Raw genomic sequence first — 22,546 nt, forward strand, 5'->3', positions numbered from 1 at the left:
GCAACAGGTGGAAATCACATAAATAGGATTGTTCTTAACTTACATGTGACCATAGTCCGGGAGGCTGACTTTGTTACCAAAACTTGTCCTCAGGGGGTCCAGGCCTGATTGAAGCCCTGACTACCATTCCAATCCTTTCCACAGTTACATCTAGGGAGACAACTTTATGCCTGGTCTGGTAAGAGCAGTTAAATTCTTTTTAAGGATAACTAGGATAATCAAAACTGTAGCTTCAAGACTTTTTCTAAGTACAGTACATGTAGAATGAAGAAGCAGATTTTGAAGAATAAATACTTTTACAGTATTTGTTTAGATAAGAGATTTCATGAGCATAATCTGGTGTTTTGGATAAAGAGGCAAATGCAGGTAGCAAGCACAAGGTTCAATTTTTTCTTCCTCTTTTGCCTTTAAATTTGACACTGAATGTCATGATGTGTTAACACTGGAGCCAGTCATCAAAGCTGGTCAAGTTTTACTTATGGGAAGAGACTGTTTACAGTCCTCTTCATCTTAATACATCATTTTATCTTCAAGAGCACCTTCAAGTTCTGCACTACACCACCATCACCTCTTCTTAAAGTAGAGATTCACACAGTATATGATTAATGGGGTTGTGATAAAAGAAACTATTTTAAAACACAAAAAACATTTGTTATACAAACCCATTAAGTAATTACAGTGAGTGTCCTCTCATCCATGAACTTGTCAATTAATTTTAAAATGTCCTTGTGTGTACACTTAAGCAAGGTAACTCAAACCTACAATTACATTAAGTCACAGAAAAAGGGTTGTGGATACAGTGAGTAAATATGACAATTGAAATTATCCAGTCACTTGTTAAATTAAGCTGCCACAAACAGTACCATACATACTTCAATCAATTATGGAAGATATGCTGGCACTGATAGGAGGAGATTACAGCGCTCACTTCTGCTAAATCTTAGAGGGAAAATCTAAAAGTACATTAAGAATATTATTTATTAACAGGCTACAATACCACTATACAATTAACCATGGATATCCTAATGTTAATCATACTTAGAATATGATGGATGAATCATAGATATAGTTATGTAAATTATATAAACACTCAACTGTCACTCTACAATTTTATTTCAGCTGTACAAAAATGAACATAATACCAGTCTTAAGATCACTGAGGCTGAAAAATGAAGTAAGAAGATAATGGCATTGAAAAGAACACAAAACACATAGGTCTGCTGTTAACGTAATTCAACGTAGAGCATTAACTGTAAGATGAACAACTCCCTTACAGCAGGAAGTCTCATTTACAGCTAACTACAGCTTGGCTGGTTTGGCCAGTTACTCAACACCTGGTTAATCTATCATTAACTGGGCATAATGGCCTAAGGAAAATTAAGAGGTTTGTAATTTGTATGAACACATCAATACATTTCTGTTCTACTTGGAACTTATCTATACTACAGCCAGTCAATCAATATTTCAGCATATGTATAACATACCTCTACTAATGGCCTGTTTGAGTGATATAACTTCTGTTTACCCTTTACGAAAGAGGCTTCCTCTGAGTGAGTTCCAATTAAATGCTGGCCACACAAATAGCAAACTTCAAAAAGGAATACCTCTGACTGTTTTCGACGACAGCTACCTCTGATAAAAATAAAAAACTGAATATAGAAATGTGTTAAGAACTTCCACGAATGCATAGCATTAAACTGTTTCACAACAAACTCATCATTTACATTAGCCAACATTCGTGATCTACCAAATCCCAGATACTACTTTCATGATCTAAAAGAAGATCCTCTGCTGACTGGGCTTGAAGCAAGTGAGAGCTGCATATCTCATGTATCTAGCTTGTTAACGACAAGCTCTGTACAGTATACCCAAACTTACTGTGTCATTACTTTATGCTTAACCTACCACACTTCACTTTACTCACATAAACGATTATTCCAATTTTATTACATTCTACTCAACTCCTGCTGTTAACTTAGTACACTACTTTTCCAAGAGGTTTGTATGTGTACATATTTATATACATTATATATATATATATATATATATATATATATATATATATATATATATATATATATATATATATATATATATATATATATATATATATATATATATATATATATATATATATATATATATATATATATATATATATATATATATATATATATATATATATATATATATATATATATATATATATATATATATATATATATATATATATATATATATATATATATATATATATATATATATATATATATATATAATATATACTGTACTGTATATATAATATATACATAAATATATGTATATAATACATAATATATAATATGACGAGTATACAAAAAAATTCTTAGTTTACCATACACGGGCAAATTTTCTGCCAACAAAATCTCACGTGCTCAAGGGAAAAGAGAAAGAAATATTTACGTTACTCTAGAGACCTGCTTTTATTTACTTTAGTGATCCCATGGGACAGGGGACAGTTCAGCACATGCGCATGAAGAGAAAGAACCAACAAATATAGCGAACAAATACAAAACAGTCTTGGCTTAGCTGACACCTGGATGAGCAAAGCTTTGCGCAAATTTTAATGAGACAAATGATAAATTTCGGAAGGATTTTCCTCTCTTCTGGGGGAGAATGAATGAATGGATGTTTCCTTTTTTCTCAAGATTTGTTTACTGGAAAAACTGAATGGAATGGAATTTACCATATGCGTTTCTTTTATAAAAGGAATTTAAACAAATGTGAGTACTAACCAAGATTTTCGGCTCACATGGCCTGAACAAATTTTTACGGATATATGAGATTTATTCAATAAGGAAGGCTAATATCTTTGCCTAACAAATTCCTAACCTCTATGAGAGAGAGAGAGAGAGAGAGAGAGAGAGAGAGAGAGAGAGAGAGAGAGAGAGAGAGAGAGAGAGAGAGAGAGAGAGAGCAAAAACATCCTGTCTCCAGTGATATGAAAATTGCTGGCTTGGGTTAGCCCATGTGGCTGTAATGTGTGCCTAGGTAATATTTTGGGACTTTCAAATTATCCTTATCACATGGACGAAGGAATAACGGCACTATTCCTTTTATTAACTTTTCCATGAGTGTCCCTCCCTACCTTCCTAGTTCTAAAACATGCAGCTAACATGCAATAGCACAAAATCTTGTGTAAAGGTTAATAACTCTCTCTTCTTTATAACTGGGATACATGCATGTGTTCTAACAATTCCTAACTCTATTTCAGCCACGATTTTGTTCGTACCTAACAAAAAATAAACATAATAACACGATACTTACTGTGGAAATGGATACTTGTGCACTTATAGGGAAATTTACGCTAATTTAGAAGGTTCGTTTCTTGTCTCGCATTCAGCTCTTAGCTGATAGCCGCACGTTGCCAAAAGGGGTAAGGACTCAATCTGTGACGTTTCAGACTGCGAGATCTCGGCAATAAGATCGCCAGTGTTGTGATTTTAAAACTGGGGTTTTGCTAGATTAATGGGGTATACTAAGATGATACACAACTTACTTTAATTACCGCAAAAATCTGGACTCTGGCCTTGGGGACAGCTAAAATTACAAACAAGAAAATACACCTGAAGGGCTACTTCAAGGAGGGAGTGATTAGATAAACTCTGGGGTTTAACTTAATTCATTATATTTACAAAAGAAAACACATCAGAAGAATGGTAGTGTAATTCTGGGGTAATGAAGCGACAGCAAATGACAGGGAATTTCCTGGACAGAGTATATTGGGTTTCCTGCTTCATAAGTTGTTGATAACGAAGTAGCCAGGGCCGCTACACACACAAGATGATACGCAGATCCACAGTTGAAAATTCTTAATCTGTAATTGAAACACTTACGGTTACTCAACTGAAGCTAGCACTGTAATGAAGAAATCAAGGAATTGCATAGAAGATGCCTAGGCTGAACTCGATTCCAGTGACTCGAAGACCATACGATTATGTTACACCTCTCGTAAATGCTTTGCAAATTAAACAGCAAAAATAATCACACTCTGCCCACATGGACATGCAGGCAGCATGGCTCCGATTTCAAAATGGTGGAACGCATGTGTTCAGCCCGCCAGCTGACCTGTCTCTGGCAACAATTACCTCTGGTCGGGTCAGCACCTGGAATAAAGGGATTTCTGACAGCACTTTCAACAAGAAAGGGGTTAAATTGGTTTTCCCCCAAAGGCAGTGAGAGGTCTTAGAGGTGAATTTGCTTATAGTGAATCACAATAAATTGAATTTATTGAATGACTTATTCCTTTTTTCTTTGAAGTATTGCATGAAAGATGGCGTAGGAGAGAATACTCTTAACAATATAATGGGATTCTGGATCATTGGCTTAAGACAGGCCATGCTATGAACTGGGATAAGTCAACGATAATCTACAAGGTCAATGACCATTGGAAAAGGAATCTGCTACAGACTGTGTTTATTGTAGCTACGTCCACCAGGAATGTTAATTGCCACCCTGGATTATCTAACACACCTGGACCAGGGATCTAGGGTCCCAAAGATATACATAAATAAATTTTTAAATTTTTGAAAAAACCACCTCCAATGGTTGGCAATAATGTGTGGCCTCAAGAAAATGTTGGTAATACTGCCTACACTCCTTCATGCTGCATTGGATATATATAATATATCCAATGTAGCACGATGTAATGTGTGCTTGAGAAAAAAAAAGAATCCATGTCAGAAGGTGAGTGAAAATTTGGACTTTGAACAAGTACTTTCCTAGTTTATTCTACATTTTCAAGTTCACACTGAATACAAAAGTTGACAGAACTTTATATACAAAAACATAAGGGGGGGGCAGGGTTACAGTTTGTTAATCTGGGCAGCATATCCTTTAAAAAAAAAAGACAGGGACAAAGGAGCAAGGGATAATCCAGGGTGGAGATTAACATTCCTGGTGGACGTAGCTTCAATAAACACAGTCTCTAGCAGATTCCTTTTCCGATGGTCATTGACCTTGTAGATTATCGTTGACTTATCCCAGTTCATTGCATGGCCTGACTTGAGCCAATGATCCGCAATGCCATTATTTGATAAGCCTCTTGAAATGGCATATTTGTGTTGGAAGTTTCTTACTTTCAGTCCTTTTGATGTCTGACCAATAGAAATCTTATTACATTCTTTGCAAGGAATACTGAATACAATATTGTTTGAATTGGGTGGGCTATTCTTAATTAGTTTATTTCTTAAAATATTATTATATTTAAATACTAAGTTAATATCAATAGTTTTTAAAATGGGTACTGCAGGAATGAAATTAGGATGAAATGGTAAACAATATTCTTAAGTTCTTTGTTAACACTGGTTGGATTGTAATATGTCTTTTTTGCTTTATTTTTGCAAAGTTCTAAAAAATATTGAGGGTAACATAATGAATCTCCTATATTATCAATAATTTTAAACTCCACTTCCAAAAATTCAGGACTACAATTTCTAAGAGCTCTAAGATATATACTGGAAAATATTAACACCTTAATTTGTTTAGCATGGTTAGAGTAAAAATGAATATATGACAAATTATTCGTTGGTTTCCTATATACTTTAAAACAAAAATTGATGTTATTTCTAATAACTAAGACATCCAAAAATGGTATATAATTATTTTCTTCGTATTCTATTGTGAATTTTATGGAGGTACAAGATTATTAATAGTTTGCAAGAAATCAGGAATATTTACATTTTCTTTTACAACACAAAAGCAATCATCAACATATCTAACCCAAAACACCTTAGAGAATAGATTTCTTGGAATAAGTCTAGACTCAAAGAACACCATGTAAATATTAGACAAAAGTGGTGAAAGAGGGTTCCCCATAGTCATACCAAATATTTGCTCATAAAAATTACCATTGAAAGTGAATTTACAATTTCTTATACAAAGGGATATCAAATTAATAATAACATTGGTAGGTAATTCTAGATTTTACAAGTCCAAATGTTGTAATAAATATTGAAGTAAGTCACCAATAGGAACTTTGGTAAATAAAGATGTCACATCAAAACTGGTTAATTTGTCAGTACTAGATAATTCAATATAGGAAAGTCTAGCACAGAAATCAAGAGTTTTGTAAATGAGAATTTGAAATAGTACCCAGAATAGGTGATAGTAATTTAACTAGATATTTAGAAAGTTTATAAATATCAGAACCAGTTCAACTGATAATGGGCTGAATATGAAAATCTCTTTTATGGGTTTTAATTAATCCATGCATGTAAGGTAAGGATGGGCCAATCGTTGACACTTTCTCTTTTATTGAACTGAATTCCTTCAGTATACTTTTTATTTTAGAATTGAAACTTTTTATATAAGCTACTAGGTCTTTCCATAGTTTTTTGTAAGTACTAAAATCAGATACAGAAATAAGATTTCCATTTTTCAAGCATAGCTAGTTTTATCCATTATCACAAAACAACTGGATTTGTCAACTTTAGTAATGTGCAAACTTTAATCTTTCTTCGTTTCATGAATTGCATCTATAAACCTTTTTGGGAAATTCACTATTTTATTAGGTATTTGAAGTAAGCCAAAGAAAATACCTTTAACTAAATTCACTGTGTTTTTCTTTTCAAGTTTGGATATCTCTGAGATGGTGCTTGTGCACGATATGTCATCACTAATAGAATGTGATAAGCCATAGCCTAAAGCACATTTAAGATTCTGGTCCAGTTCTTTGTTTGAGAGGTTTATTACAGAATCACCTTTATGTCTGTCATTCCAATCACTTAACTCAATAAGACCTTTTAATTTATGATCCAGGTGGTGAACTAGTTTGTTTAGCTTGAATCTAAGGATATTATAAATTTTGTTCAGTAGCACTGTTATCCAATCGGAGGAATCCTATTAATGGAATTAAATCTATCCGTTCTCAATTTCTTGAAAATATTGAATTCGAGCCTTCTTGTCTTTTCTATGTGTTTCTTGAGAGAGATTAAACACAATTCATTGAAAGGAGATTCACTGTACACTCATAAGCATCTAGGTAATAATGACTTTGGGATCACGTCTTTGTAAACATTTTTGAAGGAATTTTCATTGAAGCTGAAAACCGTGTGCTTTCACATTGGAAGTTGAAAAGAATATCTGCCAGACAAGGGAACAGGAGTAGAAAATTTCTCATGGCATCCATATCCAATGCAGCAAGAAGGAACACATGCTTGAGTATATATAAAAAAAAAAATCCAGGTCAAAAAGTGAGTGAAAACTGGGACTTTGAACAAGTTCTTTCGTAGTTTATCCTACATTTTCAAGTTCACACTGAATACAAATGAAGTTGACAGTGCTTTATGTACAAAAACATGAGGGGGCGGGGTTACAGTTTGTCAATCTGGGCAGCATGTCAGGGTGGAGATTAACATTCCTGGTGGATGTAGCTTCAATAAACACAGTCTCTAGTAGACTCCTTTTCCTATGATCGTTGACCCTGTAGATTATTGAAGCTACGTCCACCAGGAATGTTAATCTCCACAGTGTATGTATATATATATAGTATATATATATATATATATATATATATATATATATATATATATATATATATATATATATATATATATATATATATATATATATATATATATATATATATATATATATATATATATATATATATATATATATATATATATATATATATATATATATAGGTTATATACATATATATATATATATATATATATATATATATATATATATATATATATCCACACAGAGTGCAGTCCCTAGGTTCCAACAGGCTCTGCTTATGATGTTCTAAGCTTACAACGCTCTTCAAATATATTCATCATAAATTATTTCCCGGTTTTCCCTGGTTATGACGTCAATTGACAATGTCTCGAAACATCACTGAAAGACTCAATAAAAATGGTTACTGTACAAGTTTTCAAGACATGATGGCAAGGTTAAATGGGGTTCTGTTCTCAGCCTAGTATATATATATATATATATATATATATATATATATATATATATATATATATATATATATATAAACAGCACAGTGGTAAAAATTTGGAGGCTTTTTTTATGATGTTCTAAGCTTACAACGCTCTTCAAATATATTCATCATAAATTATTTCCCGGGTTACAACGCACATCCCTGGTTATGACGTCAATCTGATGGAAGAAATATGTCTCGAAACAGCACAGTGGTAAAAATTTGGAGTTTTTTTTTATGAAAGACTCAATAAAAATGCAGGTTACTGTACATAGTTTTCAAGACATCCATATACAGGCAGTCCCAGGTTAACTGCGGGGGTTCTGTTCCCAGCCTAGTGCCGATAACCGAAAATCGCTGATAATTATGGTAATAAATGGTGTTTACGATGTCGTAAGCACCAATCAACCACTTATTGGTGGCATTACCTAATTAACAGTGCCAATTAACTGCTTACTGAAGCTGATAAACCAATTACCAACACCTAAAACCACCTTCCAATGCCGAAAATTGCTAACCACCACTGAAAATCTGGTTAACAAATATATGTGTGTATATATATATATATATATATATATATATATATATATATAAAGTAATCCCTCAGTTATCCAGATTGCCATTATCCAGAACTCGACATTATCAAACACACCTGGACCAGGGATCTAGGGCCCCAAAGATATATACTGTATATATAAATTTTTTTTTTAATTTTGAAAAAACCAACTCCGATGGTTGGCAATACTGTGTGGCCTCAAGAAAACGTTGGTAACATTGCCTACACTTAGACTGACTGAGAACAAGTTTTAGGGGAGTGGAGGAGGCTGTGAGAAGTTTCCATGGTGGGTGGGGGTTTTGGATGGCTTGGCGCCATCAGAGAGGAGAGGCAGTACGGGTGTGTGGAGGAAGGCTCAGAAAAGGGGTTGTTTTGGAAGTTGGGTGGAGCTGGGGAGCAGTTTCGATGGCTGTAAGGGGTATGTACATTACAATGTTTCCCCCATAATTGGGGAGTTAGGGACCACAACCACCAGCGTTAAGTGAAAATCTGCGTTAAGTTGGTATCCCCCCCTAAAAATGCTTATAACTGCCTACTTTAATAGTTCAAACACCAAATATACCCCAAAATAAAATGCTTATAACTGCCTATTTCAACAGTTCAAACACCACATATACCTTAGACTATCATCCTAAAACATCTAATATCATTTCAAAGTCATCTCACAACATTACCCTTAAAAATATATGGCTTACAGCTATGTGTGAAAACTCCAAGAAGTTCACAACACATACGAATGAGTATGCGCATATGTATGTATATGTTACAATGATTTACTAATTTTCAAATATTAATATTAATAATGTGAACAGCAAAATATCAATAAATTGTTATTTCACTTACAGAATTCATTTATAGTGAACCCCCGTATTCGCGGGGTTTGTGTTCCAGACTCTCCCGCGAATAGCTCAAATCCGTGAATTCTTACAACGGCCCTCTAAAAACGCTTATACTTGTCTACCATGAAGGGTCAAACACCAAAGTATGCCTAAAAATACCAGCCTACATCAAATATACATTAAACTATTACCTTATTACTGTTTTAATCTTTGAAATGATACTATTAATATAATTTCCAAGCCATCTTAAACATTTTATCATTACATTTATACGTACGTACTGTATGGCTTACAGCTGTAGGTGAAAATAATCCAGTCCCCCTTACGTATTCAGCCACACACACATTTTCTTTCATACAGTTATAAGGCGTCCCGTTTTCTTTTCGGGGGGAACCATTGGTATCTACGTATATAGCATGTAATTCACAAAAAGAGATTGAGACAAAAAATAAGAAAAACGTATGCAAATTTTAAAAAATTTAATACTATGTATATTTGTACCTGTCTACCATGAAAGGTCAAACACCAAAGTACTGTACAGTATGCCTAAAAATACCAGCCTACATCAAATATACATTAAACTATTACCTTATTATTGTATTAATCTTTGAAATGATACTATTAATATAATTTCCAAGCCATCTTAAACATTTTATCATTACATTTATACGTACGTACTGTATGGCTTACAGCTGTAGGTGAAAATAATCCAGTCATCCCTACGTATTCAGCCACGCACATTTTCTTTCATACAGTTACAAGCCGTCCCATTTTCTTTTCGGGGGGAACATTGGTATTTACGTATACTGTACGTAATTCACAAAAAGAGAGAGACAAAAAATAAAAAAAATTTATGCAATTTTAAAAAATGTAATACTACTTATATATTAAGATTACTACATACGTAAATCATACGGGTACTCACCAGCGATGAATGTGATTAAAGATGATGATGATGAATTAGCTGTGCAGTGCGATGAATGACGATGAAGATATGACTGCACAGCAAAGCAGAGGAGTTACAACTCATCTGAGGGTGCCTCTTCACCTTCAAGAGGTGCTTCGGGAGGCACTTCTTCAGTTGATTTGGGAGGCACTACTTCAGGCGATTGGGGAGGCACTTCTTCAGGCGATTCGAAAGGCACTACTTCAGGCGATTGGGGAGGCACTTCTTCAGGCAATTCGAGAGGCACTACTTCGGGTGATTTGGGAGGCTTTGGAGGGGCCTTCTTCATCCGTTTGATGAACATGGTGATAAGCAGCTGCTGTTGCTGCTTTTTCATGGTGGTGAGGGTTTGATTATAGGGTTCCCATGCTGAATCAAGCATGTTTGAAAACTTTAAGGAGCGTTCCATTAAAGGATCCCATGTTGAAACATACTCCTGCATATCCTTAATCATTCTCTTAATGTGGGACAGACGTTCCAAAGTCAGGCCGCTCTCCTCTTCCTCCTGCTCCTCCCCTGAACCTGGCATATTTTCTTCCTCAATGGCAGACTTCGTCAGCTCTTCCAAATCCTGGTACGTCAGGGGGTCAGAGTGAGCATCAATAAAGGTGCCGATTTCATCCTCGGTGATGTCCTCAAGCCTTCCCACCTAGAATCCTCGCCAACTGGACAGCCTCATTAATGGCTGAATGTTGAATTTCTTCAGGAGAGAAGCCCTGTAATCATGACTCCGATACAACTTGTTTCCAGCATGCGTTCAGGTCTCCTTCTTCATGTCATTTCAGTGATCGGCTGATGATGGCCAGACATGGCAATCATGAATTCTGTAATATTCTTTTAGCGTAAATTCACTGTCACTGTCCATTGCATTTACAAGGTGCTGGAGGGAGTTCCCGGTATAGAGTGCCTTGAAGGCACGGATCACGCCCTGGTCCATAGGCTGGAGGAGAGAGGTGTTGTTGGGAGGGAGGAACTCAAACTGGACTCCCTTGTAAGAAAGATCGAGAGGGTGGCCACCAGCATTATCCATAATCAGCAACACCTTGAACTCCATGGCCAAATCATTCAGGTATTGCCTAACTTGAGGGATGAAGCTCTCATGGAACCAGTACTCTGTGAGGACTTCGGTGAGCCAGGCCTTAGGGTTATGCATCTAGAACACAGGAAGCAATGCCTTGTTCTTATTCTTGAGGGCCCTGAGGTTTGCAGCATGGTTTAAGCATGAAACCAGCTGCATTCCCACACACGATGAGGGTAACCCTATCCTCCTGGGCATAGAATCCGGAGGCTTTAGCTTCGTCCTTCATAAGGTATGTCTGGGAAGGCATCTTCTTCCAGAACAGGCCAGTCTCATCCATATTGAACACCTGTTCTGGATGGTAGCCCTTCTCCTCGATGATCTTCTTGAAGGCCTCCGGATATTTCGCTGCTGCTTCAATGTCAGCAGATGCTGATTCCCCATGCAGAGTAACAGACTTTAGCTGGAACCGCTTTTGAAATCGGTGGAACCACCCTTGCTGGCCTGGAAGCAGCAGGGGCACTGATGATGGACGTCATAGCGGGGCTCTTCCCCTCTTCTTCTTCTGCTGGTTCATCAAAACCTAAAATTCCCTGATCGCCTCCTTCAATGCCTTCCTCTGCCTGTACTGCCCGTGCGCCTTCCTTAGCGATTGATAACTGCTGGTAGGATTAATAGCACTTTCGCAAATGGCGTTGGAGTCGAGGCGCGTTTTCTTCAGATCCTTTATCCAGACTGCCAGAGCAGATCCATCTTCATGATTGTTTTTATCCGCACTATCGCCAACTGTCTTTTCACTACCGGAAGTAAACTCATACTCACAGACTTCCGTATCTCCGCCTCTTTCTTCTTGATATATCTCACCGTGCTCTCATTAACGTGAAATAGCCCAATGTGGCTCGCGCATTTGCCCTCCTTTGTATGTCAAAGTTTCTGCTATCCTCGAGTTTCATAACAGTCTTCTTTATTTTAGACTCTTTGCCAGAAGGCTTTGAAGGAGCAGGGCATCTTTTAGGAGGCATTTTAGGGCCGAATACCGCTGATGCACAAAGATAAAAAATCAAAACGGACAGACGCACGGTTTCACACAGTAAGATGCTGCGAACTATACGCACAATCTGAGGAGGATGCCGTGGAGTGGTCTCCCAGAATTCCGTGTTTGCGAGTTGGTTGTGAATGTTCAGCCAATCAGCGCCAAGGAAAATGAATGGTGCTTCTGGATTGGCTGCTTTGCAGATGACGGCCAATAGTGTGTCGAGTATCACTGGTCCTGGGTACACAGCATCCAGCATCGCGAGTTCTTTATATTTACAGAGAGGTGGCTTGGTGAAACTTTCAGAAAAACAAATATATGGTATTGAAATTTTGCTGTGTTAATGTTAATATATTACAGTACTGTAATATCTCAAAATTAGTAAATCGTTTTTCAACTTACAAAATGTACTTACAGTAGTCATTAATATATACTTAGTACATACATGAAAATGCTACATACCGCAGATGTAAACATACGTACCCTGCAGTATTCCTGTTGTCTTACGTATTTTAGATATGCTCTAGGTACCAGCCGTAGTACTGTACTGCACTATGTATCATCCTAAAACACTTTTTGTATGTAATATTTAAAATCATCCTATAACAAACATTTTATAAGAATATGCATTACTGTATCGCAGAAGATCAGTGTTAGTATATGTACAAGCAACCAGTAGTACCATGCGTATACCGTAGCGACAAATTATTGGCAAATGACCCAATATAACCCGTTTTATTGCAATCTCACGTTTGTGTGTTTTGCGTGTACAGTACTATGGCCTAATAATATTTTTTGAAATCATGCATTAACCCTTTAACGCCGAAGCCCTATTTACAAAAACGTCTCCCGTATGCCGGCGGCGTTCGGTGAGTTAGCGCCGAAGCGGAAAAAGTTTTATTCAAAATCACATGCGCTTAGTTTTTAAGATTAGAAATTAATTTTTGGCTCATTTTTTTGTCATTGCCTGAAGTTTAGTATACAACCATCAGAAATGAAAAAAATATCATTATCATATATAAATATTGGAATATATGACAGCGAAGAAAAAACTGGTATATAATTTAACCTTCTCCCTACGTCGCTGTAAGCAAAAGCAGTTAAAGCCCAACAGGTTAATTTTCTGGAGTCCAGTCCACGTGTCAGCCCGGTGAAATTCCATTAGCACGAATTTCTAGGTATAACAATGCTAGATATACCAGAGAAAAGAGCTTTCAGGAAGCTGGGGTTACTACCCCAGTCGACCCGTCTTTAGAGACGTCAGGGTATAATGAAGAGAGTGAGTGAAATACCACTACCACGAGCCTGCACAAGAAGAACCTCCTCCTTATCAAAACCCCGTAAAGCGGTGAGCCGTTACAGCTCCACACTCTACACCCATGGGGCAGCGACACCAGCGCCACCATGCTTTATTCCATTTTCTAACCGTGATTAGTTAAACCTGCTTTTGTGTCTTTCGTCCTATTTTAGTTTTATTTTTCTTCATCTCTGATGGCTTGAGCACCTTTTCCATCTCTAAGTTAAGTACCATCTTCTTGTGGGGCTTTGATCTAATGTTGGCTGTTTTGGTCACGTATTTTCATAAATATTGAGATCTTACGTGTGGCCATACGGCGTCCCCTTTTTCAGCCATGGCGTGTGGCCGACTCCTTCTGTTCTTTTCGGTCAGGTTTTCTCCCAGTCGCTATATATTTATTTAGATTTTTGCCCTTGACTTCCTTCCTGGTGGTTCCGTGCGATGGCTCTCCCTCCACTTTGTTTTTTGTTTTGCATAGGAGTTGCCCCATCCTGTACCCCCCCCACCAGGTCGGGTTCCTTTTCATTTAGTCTCATAGGCTATTATGTTATTATTAGAAGATTGGTGCTCTTAAATTGAGTTAATGTTTTTTTAGTTTTATTTGTTTTGGTTGTGTGTGGTTGCCTCTGATGAGCCCTATAAATGTTTTGAATTACTCTCGTGGTAGGCTACACTTCCTGTGAACATAATTTTATTTTCTGTGATGGTCATAGTGTAGGCTCCATCCCTTGCCCTGGGTGTGGAGATCAGGTTGAGGGAGTTTTGTTGCTGTTCCTCAGGGTCCGTTTGTGGGTCAGAGTGAGCCCCTTAGTCCTCTTCCCCCAATTTCGGAGGAATCGAGTTCTTTGGACGTGTTCCTCTAGGCTATTCGCCTTCTTATCCCCTGATCGTTCCCTGCTGGCTCTCGGCACAAAATTTTTCTCCCTGTTGGTTACTCCTCTCCCTTTTCACCCCTCTCTCCCTCCTAACCTATACTAGGTTTGGATTTTTTAGGCTACGCCTAGATGTTGGGCTTTGGGCTGTGTAGCTCCTGGAGTAGGCTTCCAAGTTCCTTGGGAAGGAAGGTTGCAGTTAATGGTATCATGTTCTCCTTGTCTCCTCTCCCCTTCCTGATAGCCTACTCCTCTCACTACCCCTCAGCCTTGCATTTCGTCACGGTGGCCCAGCTAGATGGCGTTTTCTCAAGTCAGGGACTTCTCCTATTGGTTAGAGATTCGCTCCTCAGCATATCGTCCCCAGCTTCGCTGTGTGGTGGGGTGGAGTGGTTTCGTTGCTCGGCGTGTTAGGATCCTGTCTACTTCGTCTCCCCCTCCGAGACTCTTGAAGTTTAGGTTTAGGTGTGGCCCATACGTATATTATGAACGCCCATTGTTCCTTTACCCATTAAGCTTCTCGGCGGGAGATAGACGAAATGGTTCCATGTAATACTGAAGTATTCGGACCCCGGAGGAGTTACCATCGTGTCAATTTTGTTTGTGTTATTATTATTATAATTTATTATTATTATTATTGTTGTTGTTGTTTTACCATTTCGTGATTCGGTCCACACCTGGGGCTCCGCCCGTTATTTTCTGGCAGCCCATAAGGTTGGTTCCTGGTTTCTCGTTCCTTCATTCCCAGGTATCGAGTATAAGATCCTTAAACTCTGCGCTTCCGTTGCATTTTAAAGCTTATTGGCCCAGTTTTTTGTTTGTTGGTTCTTCTGCGGAGTATTCGGGTTGTAGTTGAAGTTTCCGACGCGCGTACTGGCTAGCAAGTGTGAGGTTCATGTACTGTTATTTTACAGACTATGCGCGTTGTGAGAGCGGTGTACCGCCTCCCTTCAACAACCCTCTGGTGCGTAGTGTGTGTCGGACCGCAGCGGGTTGTGCGGTCGGCTAAACATTCTGATTGTTGGCACCCGATGGCTGTGAGTTTGCCCGCTCTTTCCTCAACCATCCAGAGCGAGTCGATGAGTGAGAATCTTCTTTCCTCCGGTCCATGCTCCTCATACGATTCGTTGATTATATCTTCCGTCGGTCTTCCATTCGGACTAACCACAGGTTTCCTTGCAGGCGGATGAAAATTCGAAGTCTGCCTTGGAATCCCTCCGGGCCTGGGTGGCTGGGTTGAAGCCCAGAGGAAATGTTCCGTCGGAAGCCCGATCCTCGGCGCCAGGTTGAGGATCTGCTTTTACCCGGCGCCTTGCGGGTGGCGCGGCGCGGTTCGGAAGAACGCCACCCTATTATCCAGCAGATCCTCGATGCGACCCAGCCACCTCAAGTGGACATTTTGTACGCCGAGGTCTCGGAGGATGTTGCCGCACTAAATCTCGACTTGGAACCTATGAATACGGAGCAGGACCAGGTGGTAAGTGGAGAGGTAAGTGAGGAGGTTGGGGCGGGCCCCTCTTTGTTTAACTCCCCTGATTCATCTATGTCATCTTTTTCAGGTTTTGTGAAGTCTTCTTCTTTGGGTGATAGGCTCCATCTGTCCCCAAGTTGAGGAACTTCATGGAAGAAGCGAAGGGCTATAGAGTCCTGGGTGCCACAAGGAGGCGTGCCCTTCCCCGTCGAAGGCTAAGGTCCCAGGACCGGTGGCCTCGGGAGTAAGTCTAGCTCCTCCAGCAGGGGCGCGAGTAAGAGGCTGCCGAGCCAGCCCCTCCTCCCAGCCTCTTTTGGCGCGCACAGGCCCTGGCCACTGAACTGTACAAACAGTTCATGGGGATCTAGGGCCTCGAGGTTTGAGAAAGATCTCGAAAAGTTTGCCACTTATGACGAGTGTACTGGAAGGTTTGGCTCGCCAACCCTAAGCGAACCGCCCAGTACTCTATCACGACACTGCTGGACCTCCACGCCGTTTGATCTTCGAAACCCTTGATTCGCCTCGGGCCATCCAACATGATGGCAAACTCACCTTAGGCGGTCTGGAGCACTGAGGCGGTTGGAGAGTTGGAGTTCTTCCCGATCTCTGCCACTGTCCTGGCTTAAGTGAGCTTACCGAAGAAGCTGGATTGATCGAACAAGGTTCTAGAAACTGTACTTCATCCCCTAGAGACCAAGCCCCAGTGTTCGGCTCTCTACGCACTCTGGCGGGTGGCAGGCAGTGAACACAAAATTGTTGACCCCTTTCAAAGGCAATTTCACGATGTTCACCCTAGGTGAAGATCTTCCCACTCCTTGTATGGATAAAATTGCTCTGGCCACGACCCGAGCATGCCTCGATGGGAACCCCTTTCCTCAATTGAGGGAAACAGACCCTACTTCCCTGGTATTCCCAGGAAGTAACGAGTTCTGGGTGGACGCCCCGTCCACTTTCACTGTAGGCAAGCTGGACCCTCTTTGCGCTTCCACGCAGTTTAGCGAACAACTCCCTAGCTGCAGAATCTTTGTTAAAGCGGAGTTTGAGACTCGGACTAAGTTAGCCCGGTCCTTGAGCTCCGGCTGTCTTGCAGGCTACTGCCGTGCTCCATTTCGGACGAGCCCTTTTTCCCGGAGTCCTGGCTAAGTCTTTCCTGGCGACCTTCCAGTTAGACTTGCATGAGTTTGTTATGGCTAGGCTGGAATGTAGAAAGTTTATTTTTGCTGGCCAGCTACAATCATGCAGGCCTAACAAGCTCATTAAAAGTTCAATCTGGGGACCCTAACCTCTTCCTGAAGGAGAGGTTACATCCGTCATGTCGGCTTGGGCCAATCAGAGTCTTGGCTGGCTCGGTGATTCCCTTATAGCGCAAGACCCAGAGAATCAACCGGCCCCCAGGCGAGGAGGAAAAAGTTCCAGGAGGCATAAGAGGCCTCATCAGGCGATGGTTCAAGCCGTCCGGTCTAAAGCATTGGCGCCATCTACCAGTCAACCCCAGCAGTATGTTTTAGTTCAACCAGCGGCGGCCCTCCTGTATCCTCACCAGCATACAGCCCCTACATATGAGGTCGTGGATTTTCCACGGTATAACAGGGGTGACAGGGGAGAGAAGGGGCAAGGCCCTACAGAGAGAAAATCAACACCACCCCAGGGAGAGGGTGCGTGGTAGAGGAGTCAAACCCGGCTCCCTCCCACTGAGAAAGCCTTGAGTGGCGGTGCCTGTATTGGTTCGAGAGGGACCAGTGGACCTTCAGCCCGTGGGCACACAGCATTGTGTCAAGGGACTGGGGTGGAGCTGGATCAGGAATCCCTCCCCCCCTCCAAACAGATTTTACCAGCACACATCAATCCTACAGGATTATGTAAAAGGATTGCTCAACAAGCGAGCAATAAAGAAATTAAAGGCACCCTAAGTTTCAAAGGCAGGCTATTCACTGTTCCCAAAAAGGCTCCGATCAGCTAAGAGTGATCCTGGATCTGTGGCGATCTAAATCTCTACCACATAAAAATCGACAAATTTTACATACTTCACGATAGCTCAGGTCGGACTCTACTTCGCGTGGAGCGTCACCACCTCTATCACGATCTTTCAGGCGCTTATTATCACGTCCCAGTTGCCCGGAACTTCTCTCAGTTCTCCGGTTTCGGGCTTTCGAACCAAACCTACTCCTTCAGGTCATACCTTGGTCTGAACATTTGCACCCGGGATATTCGCAAGCTGGCGGATCTGGTGAAGTACAGCAGCTCGGTCCCAAAGATCTCCTAACCCAGCGTACCTGGGCGACTGGATAATCTGGGCTCCAACTGTGCGGTGTCAGAAAGCCACGTCCTGTCACCAATTTCCTAGAGTCATTGGGTTTCAGCTGAACAGGAGAGATCCGCCTGACTCCGAGGTCTCGGTTTCAGTGGCTGAGTCTTCAGTAAGGACCTCTGTCCTCCCCACCACGTTGTCTCTCCCTCCTTCAGAGGAAAGGAATGGCGATCTCTCTCACCAGAAGGTTTCTCAAAAATCAGTCCAGCATCCACGCCGGTCCCAGGAAAGGGTCCTCGGATCTCTCCAGTTTACAACTTCAGTAACAGACCTTAACTACTTGAAAGCCAAGTTAAGGACATAAACAGGGTGTGGCGGAGCCGAGCAAACCTCAAGCTCCAGGGACAGGGTCTCCTCTATCCTCGGATCTCTTAAAGACAAGGCTTACGACGGACCACAGTCAGGAGCCTGTCAGCAGTCCCGCTTCAGTTTCCTATCGGCACTAGTTATCCACACAGGCCTTCTCTAGCGGCTGGGAGATGTCACAAAACAAAAGGTACAGAGAGCATTGGTCCACAATGTTTCAACAGTTCCCTTATAAACACCCTGGAAGCCGCTGGCCCATTTGATCATCTTTCTGGCCTTTGAAAAATCCGCCCTCCCAAGTCGATTCATATCAGGTTGGTGCTAGACAAGCGCAGTGGTGGTTCATTGCATCAACAGGGGCGGCTCCAAATCAGGTCAGATGAAACCAAGTAATGGTAGCTATCTTCTCCGCCGAACAAGCACGGTTGGCACCTGTCAGCCACCCCCACCGCAGGCGTCGGGCGTGTTGGTAGTTCTCTGTCCAGGACTACTCCGTTGGAGCGGAGTGGTCCTGGACCTTGAGATCTTTCAGTGGGTTTGCCGCCAGGTTCCGGGACTCAGTGGATCTGTTCGCAGCAGAGGCGCTTCAAACTCCTGTTCACGTAGCCCCAACCTGGACCCTCGGGCGTTATCACAGGCCTTAATGACAGTAAGATTGGAACAGTTGGGAGAGAATTTATCTGTTCCTCCAGCAGAATTTGCTGCTAGTTTTACACAAACTGAGGACATTCGAGGTCAACCAACTCTGGTAGCCCCCTATTGGCCGAAAACGGTGGTTCCCCTCTGTAGGGAACTGGGCTTGCAGGTCTTGGTTCTGACCCATTCTGGCCCAGAGTACAAACCAGACTGTGTCAGCTTCCTCAAGGATTCAAGATGCCTAGCTTTATGGACTTTATAAAGTTCGCAGCTCAAAAAGAACAGAAACATTGACCCTGTCAACACTCTGTTTTAGAATCCGATAAAAGAGATTCTACTATTAGGCAATATGACTCAGCAGTCAAAGAAGTTAGCCTCCTGAAAGCTTCTGAAGCCAAAATTATGGCGACTAATTTACAGGAGTTTCCCTTCTTTAGATCACTGTTTGAGAAAGGCCACAGCTCCGGCCACTATTACCACAGTCTAAGTCGGCATTGAAGAAAGTATTTCTTTACGGCTTTAAAATTGACCTTACAGATTCTTATTTTTTCACATCCATCCCCAGAGCATGTGCTCGTCTGAGAGGCCAGTTCCGTCCACATTAGGTTACTTAGTTTCTCAACGACGTCCTTAAATTAGCGTCAGGAGTTGGATAACAAATTGCTCTTATCCAGATCTGTTAAGAAAAACTTTATTTTACTTGGTTGGCTTCAGGTGCTGGGAATTTCAGAGCTGTCAGCTCACTAGAGGGTGTAATTTTGTTAACTTCCTCCCATCCGGAGAAGTCCTCTCTCCCACTGCCCTGGTTTTTAGCACAAAACGAAGACCCACAGGACAGGTGGTCTCCCTGGAAGGTGGTGCCCTTCTCAGATCAATCTTTTATAATCAGTCCATACACTTAAATCTTATCTCTCAAGAACTCCTGAGTAAGTAGGGTCCTCTTTTATCAGGGAGAAAGGTGGTACTCTTTCCCTTAATGGTATAAGACAACAGATTCTATTTCATTAAACAAGCCAACCCAGACTCAGTTCTAAAGTTCATGATATTGAGCAGTGGCTACTTCTACTAATTATTTTCATAATATGGACTTTTCAAGTTGTCAAAATATGGGTTGGAAATCACCTCTAGTGTTTAAACGCGCCACTATTTAAAATCACTCGAAGCCCTGAAATATTCTACTGGCAGTGGAAGTATCATCTCCCACATTAATAATTATATGCTTTCCTTTTCCCCCGCCCGCCTACCTCATTTGCTTTTCTGCTTGTTTTCCTGGTAGTTTATGCCTCACTGCCTAGCTCTTCATGTTGATATGTTTGTGTTTTATGATGGAAAACTGTAACCTGATTAGCCATAATTGTTTCGTTTGCGGGGTACTGGACAGTTTTTGTTGGCTCCACGTACCCCGGATATTTGCGTGTGTTATTTTCATTAGTCTTGCCTCTTACATGTTTAAGCCTAAGTTTACATATATAGTTTTAAGTTGTATTTCTTGTTCTGCACATTTCATGTTTCACTACTTTTGAGTAATTTTAAGATTTTGGGTTTCTACCCAGTCAAGAGACCTCAGTGTTTAGTAGTGTTAAGTTTATTAGATGTGGGTTGGGATGTTTGCGTTTTTGAGGATAATTTGTGAGACACCATGGAAGAATTCTTTAATTAAATTATTTTCATTACAATTTTGCCTTTTCTTCAGGTTACCCCCTTGTTTTCCAGTAGTAACAGTCTTGGCATGATTCTCTATCACTATTTCACCCGGCTGACACGGGACTGGACTCAAAGGATTCTGACAGAGGAAAAATCTATTTCTGAGGAAGGTCGTGTCACTGTGTTCCCTCCTGTCTAGTCTAGTACTCCTCCCCTTCTTGCACATGCCAAGTCACAAGGTTAGATGCTAGCATGGAATGAAGCGAGTGGCGCTGGTGTCGCCGTCCTGGCGGGTGTAAGTAATGGGAGCTATGCAGCTCCGGCGTGCGCTCTTTTGCAGAGGTTTTGATAAGGAGAGATCTTTGGCGAGAGAGTATATTTCCGTGGTAGTGGTATTTCACTCACCCTTGCATTATACCCGGCGATCTTCTAAAGAGCGATGCGACTGAAATTAATAACCCCAGCTTTCTAAGCTCTTTTTTCTCTGGTATATCTAGCATTGTTATACCTGAAATTCGTGCTGTAATGGAATTTCACGGGTAACCACAAGGACCTTCCTCAGAAGTAATTTTCCTCTGTCAAAATCCCTTTTTTTAGTTGTATTGTACACTAAATTGCGATGATTTTGGTATATAACAAATTTTAAAACGATCAAAGCAACACAGAGAAAATATTATCACAAAATGATGCATGAATTACATGTAGCGGACGTAAAAAAATGTTTTTCAAAAATTCACCATAAATCGAAATATTGTGCTAGACTTCCCGTTTGTTGAAAAATGAAGCTAATTGATTGAATATTACTAGACTGTAAGTGTTTTAGCTTACAATTGCAGTTTTCGACCATTTTGGTCGAGTTAAAGTTGACTGAAAGTCGAATTTTTTCTATTTATCGTGATTTATATGGAAATATTTCAAAACTGATAAAAGCTACGACCATGAGTTATTTTTGGTTGTATTGTACATGACATTGCACACACAATTTTATATAAAACTTTATGTAACGACTAATTTAAAGCAATTGCAAATATTACGAACTGAGACAAAAAAAAGAATTTCTGAGATGTTAGGCAGAATTTTGTATAGGCGTAAGAAAATGTTTTTAAAAAATTCACCATAAATCGGGAAATATTGTGCTAGAGACTTCCAATTTATTGCAAAATGAAGTTAAACGATTGAATATTACTAGAATGTAAGGTTTGGCGCTTACAGTGCGTTTTACCATTCGATTGATTAAAGTTGACGAAGGTTGGGAACACGAAGTTAACTCGTGATTTATGTGAAAATATTTAAAACTGATAAAAGCTACAACCATGAGCTATTTTCTGTTGTATTCTACATGAAATTGCACATTTTCATATAAAAGTTTATGTAACGACTAATGTAAAAGCGATGCAAACATTACGACAACGCCCAATGAAAGAATTTCTTAGATGTTGACCGAGTTACCGCGCGAACATAAGGAAAATGTTTTTAAAATTCACCATAAATCGAAATATTGTGCTAGAACTTCAATTTATTGCAAAATAAGTACATGATTGATTATTACTAAAATATAAGGATTTTAGCTTATAATTGCTTTTACCATTTCGGTTGAGTTAAAGTTGACGAGAAAGCTTGATATTTTGAAGTTATCGTGATTTAT

General features: G+C 40.1%; 1 protein-coding gene across 13 annotated transcripts in view; it reads right to left on the minus strand.

Annotated features, from left to right (window-relative positions):
- The window catches only part of LOC136850629 (zinc finger protein 418-like), a 191,848-nt gene that overhangs the window by 135,739 nt on the left and 33,563 nt on the right, over window positions 1–22,546 (minus strand). For 10 of the 13 annotated variants that reach the window (XM_067124337.1, XM_067124343.1, XM_067124344.1 and 7 more), the window contains exon 3: window positions 1,485–1,632. In XM_067124337.1, the coding sequence (XP_066980438.1) occupies window positions 1,485–1,632 (148 nt within the window). Of the gene's footprint in view, window positions 1–1,484; window positions 1,633–3,306; window positions 3,659–3,875; window positions 4,138–22,546 lie in introns of those variants that run through there. The other 3 variants (XM_067124345.1, XM_067124346.1, XM_067124348.1) reach the window with 3 other exon arrangements.

Source organism: Macrobrachium rosenbergii, chromosome 22, assembly GCF_040412425.1.
Source record: "Macrobrachium rosenbergii isolate ZJJX-2024 chromosome 22, ASM4041242v1, whole genome shotgun sequence".
NCBI lineage: Eukaryota > Metazoa > Arthropoda > Malacostraca > Decapoda > Palaemonidae > Macrobrachium > Macrobrachium rosenbergii.